The sequence below is a fragment of the Mytilus trossulus genome, chromosome 12 (genome assembly GCF_036588685.1).
Source record: "Mytilus trossulus isolate FHL-02 chromosome 12, PNRI_Mtr1.1.1.hap1, whole genome shotgun sequence".
In the NCBI taxonomy this organism is placed as follows: Eukaryota; Metazoa; Mollusca; class Bivalvia; order Mytilida; family Mytilidae; genus Mytilus; species Mytilus trossulus.
In genome coordinates, this window is record NC_086384.1 from 54,928,970 (window position 1) to 54,933,312 (window position 4,343).

General features: G+C 32.0%; 1 protein-coding gene across 1 annotated transcript; it reads left to right on the top strand.

Moving 5' to 3' along the window:
• Window positions 1–874: 874 nt before the first annotated feature.
• Window positions 875–2,869, top strand: LOC134692590 (uncharacterized). The gene has a single exon (XM_063553048.1). It carries the CDS (start codon window positions 899–901, stop codon window positions 2,867–2,869), a length of 1,971 nt encoding a protein of 656 aa, XP_063409118.1. The 5' UTR covers window positions 875–898.
• The last annotated feature ends 1,474 nt before the right edge of the window (window positions 2,870–4,343 follow it).

Below are 4,343 nucleotides of genomic sequence, written 5' to 3' on the forward strand. Positions count from 1 at the left end.
CGGTCAGTCTGCAGTTTAATGAAAATGGTAGTTAACACAATTACAAGACAAAAGACATGAATAAGTATCTACTATATACCAGACACATTTGAAGGTAAGAGTGTTTGTTGTTGCCAGGCTTTTTTTTACACTTTGTACATTAACATGAAAATTCTGATAATTGTAAGTATGTTAAGCTACCTTTCAGGTAAGATCGTCATTTTCAATTTCTGAAAAAAATAGAATCATGTGAGCAGTTGAATATCAAACAAGACCGTAATGATACAACACAATTGATGCAGATATTCAAAATGTGATTACTAGAAAAAAGTTAAATCACAAAAATACTGAACTCCGAGAAAAATTCTAAGCGGAATATCCCTAATCCAATGTCAAAATCAAAAATCAAACATATCAGTCGAATGGATAACAACTGTCATATTCCTGACTTGGTTCAGGCATTATCTTACATAGCAAAAAGTTAATTTAACCTGGTTTTTAAGCTAGCTTAACCTGTCCTCTCACTAGCATTACAGTCGCATCAAATTCCATTATTTTCACAACGATTAGTGAACAAAACAAACACAATAGGTAAAGTTGTCACAAATAAGGGTAAAACAGCGAGACGAATCCCACCAAAAACTGGGGGTGATCTCTTATGCTCCGGAAGGGTAAGCCGCCATTTTGTTTGCTTGTGTACAGTGTTTGCAAAGAGAAGCGAAGTTTTGTAATCATTCTAATATAACGAACAAAATGTTTTCATCGAAGGTCTAAACAGATGTATCAGTCATAAGAATTACTTTTTTTCAAAAATAAAATAAAAGCGTTCATTTATTTTCCAGGTATGGTGCACAAAGGAAAACTGCTATGAAATTTAATGGTATTAATGAAAGATTCGTTTTTTAATTCGTAGAACGACATGCTGAAAATGGCAACTATGTCCATAGGGAAAAAAGAATCTTTTAACTTTTACAAATATATTTGCCAAAAGATTGGAACTGAGGAGGCTGTGAGGTTTAGGAGGTTAGCTTTCACTGTAAGGGATATTGGACAAAGGGGAACAATTATCATTAGTGGAAGTAAAGGCGAAGGACTCAATTTAAACGGCAGTGATTTGGATGTAATGATTATTGATACTACGTTTAAAGTGTATCGATCAAAAACAGATGTTCCAAGTCAATGTTTTCCGAGTCCGTTAATTATGAATACCGAGGAGACACATCCATGTTTCACACAATTGTGGATGTTAAATAAAAATCAAACCACAATTCCGAATGTATTGTATACCAATCATCAGGGAAATATGCTTTCCAGTGAATTGTTTAAAATGTGTTGTAAAAATCATGCAGCTGTTAATATATTCAAACTGTTTTCCGGGATAATCCATGGTCCATGTATATCAGATAAAGATGAAACATTCGACCTTGTTTGGTGTTTGAAATGTGACAACTGGATATTTCAAGCCACGTCATGGGTAAGCAGAACACGTACAACATGGCCTTCACCTGGAATCATTTCAAAAATAGTATCTTGTGGGGTGTTATTTGTTCCAATTGGCTGCAAAGGTTCCATAAATGAACATCTAGAATGGCGAATTTCTTTTTCTGTAGCAGAAACATTTCTTATATTTTCCTTCAGCCATCCACAATTGTTATGTTATGCTTTATTAAAAATTTTGCTAAAGGAAATAATAGAGACACATGCAGATTTGAAAGGTCTATTGTGTTCATATTTCTTAAAAACACTAATGTTTTGGATTTCAGAAGAAACAGAAACATATGTATGGAGACCAGATAATATAATTCCATGTTTCATGGCATGTCTACAAAGACTGATGTACTGTGTTAGATACTCAATATTGTCACATTATTTTATTCCTGAAAATAACTTATTTTTACGGTTCGATACTGATAACAATGAACAATTAACCACCATTCTTACAGATTTGTACGGTCACGGAATTACGTGTTTCACATCTTCTGCGACGCTACGAGATTACCAAAGCCAGTTCCGGAAAATGACCAATTCGTTGTTAAGCGGAAACAACATATTCGCACAACAAATAATGCCGACATTTCTTACTTTTTGTCATAGTAGTCAAGTTAATCTTGCGAAAGTGTTGTATGAATTTCTACATCATTCAAGAACTGGTTTATCTAGAAGTTTATTCGCTTTACAATTTTCCATGGAGTTTTCTCGTGCTACAAAAGCTACACAATACCCTAATATTTTAGGAAACGAAAACAATTACGTCAGGTACAAACACGATCTTAGTCATTTAGCTATCGGTTTACATTTTGATGCTGTATCAGGATTGCTGATGTTAGCTTCTTTCTTCTATGTTCACAAAAACTACTTAGCCTCACTAACTATTATAAAGTATATATTGCTGAAATACACAGACGAGAAAATATATCTTGGATCAGCGGAGTATGAGCGGCCATTTAATCATTTTCAAAACATCGTTTTAAATCTGATGAAAAATGAAAAACTTTATACAATAATCAAATCATTAACAATTGCATCTTTGCTATTTAAAATGGAATCTTCAATTATTCCACAAGAACTACTACTAGATGTTAAACGCACGCATAATTCTTTTCATCCGTTACCATTCGCACATTTTCTTAACTTTCTATGTAGCTATCATTTAAATGATATTTCATCATGTAGACAGTCTTTACAACGACTTGGATGTGATCAATGGAGAGGGCCTAACTATTTGACTAAATTGTTGTATCCTGAAGACGTTAATACTATTATTTTATATGGTATAGCTCTTCAACTTATGAGGGAGACATGCTTAGCAAAGTTTGCTTATCAAGCAGCTGATTTAATTGATATTCAAAAAATGACCAGTGCAGGATCGCGATTGCACAGTCTCATTTGAATGTTTATGTCATTTCATTTTACATGCGACTTTGTATAGCTTTGGCTTAAAAGATGTCTTAGATTTACAGATCGAAAATTTACATATTTGATGTGCAATCATGTACCTGTTTATCCAAGGGCACTTTTTGCTTGAGCAATATAGAGGAAAAGAGAAAATTGTACTTGATAATCTGGCATTTATGATTTGAAATAGTATTAATTAATAACTGAAAAGTTTTGTAATAGAGAGAGTTTTCATATGCGGAGATTAACTAAACGTTGGTGGCCAATTTTAACAATTATCCTTTGAACAAACCCGTACGAAAATTTCAACAGGAGTTCAACTGGACTTCAGCTGGACTTGAGACGTATTCCAGTCTGACTTCGAAAAGTCCAGTCTGACATGAGCCGTACACGTACTTTTTTTTATACTTCGGTTATTTGCCAGCCGGTATTTTACTGCACTTTTTGTAATTCTGACAAGAAAAAAAAGATGGCCGGACTTTTGAGAAAATTATTCTTTCTGTAGAATGATCAGCAGGATTTTTGTCTTAGAAAATTTTACAGTCATTTATGAGCAGGAATTTAGACTTAGAAAATTTTCATCAGCCATATCTGTCCTTACAGAAATAAAAACTTTGCCACTAGGATTCTGTTCTTTGAAAGAACAATCTCTTTCAAAATGGAAAAGAATTTGCAAGTTATAAAACTGATATCATATTTTTTAAAAATATACTAAACTATAAGACTCGATCTTTTTCCTATATTTTCAATTCCATTATAAAATATTTAATATAGACTGTAAATGAAAAGTTGAAATTTAATGTAGGTGACTGAATTTTGATTGAATTGTATCCCAGTTAATATGTTTTCAACAATTATTTAACATTTTTACTATTTCATGAAATAAAACCCTAGCAAAATTACATCTAATAATAGATTAAATTTATACATTTTCTAGTATATTAATATTTAATACAATGAATGAATAGAATAAATAATTATCATCATTCTATAATATCAATTAGAAACTTGAGCCATAAAAGTGATTTAATTGCAGTGGTCTTGTAGAAAGTGCAATCGGTTTTCAATTAATCTCAGTCTGGACAGGTCACAGGAAGTAGCATCTACACAGAGGTTGATCATGAGGCCATTTGAAGGATAACACATTTCTAAATAAATATATCTGCAATTACTATAACTTGTATTAAACATTTGATAATTGAACAAATCAATAATTGATTTTCTTTTTTTTAATATATCACATATTCAAAATTAAGACATATGCAAGAAGTTATAAGAAGAAAGTTTTTCACAGCTCATCAAAACAACCTCATGTATTGCAATACAACAAAATTTGAATTTGGAATAAACAGGAAGATGTGTCTTATCTTTCTTGAACAAAATTAGAAATTTACATTGGATGTAAAGCAAGTGTTTGGAAGTTCTTTTCACATTATATTAGAGAAGATGGATCTTTCTGACTGGCATCA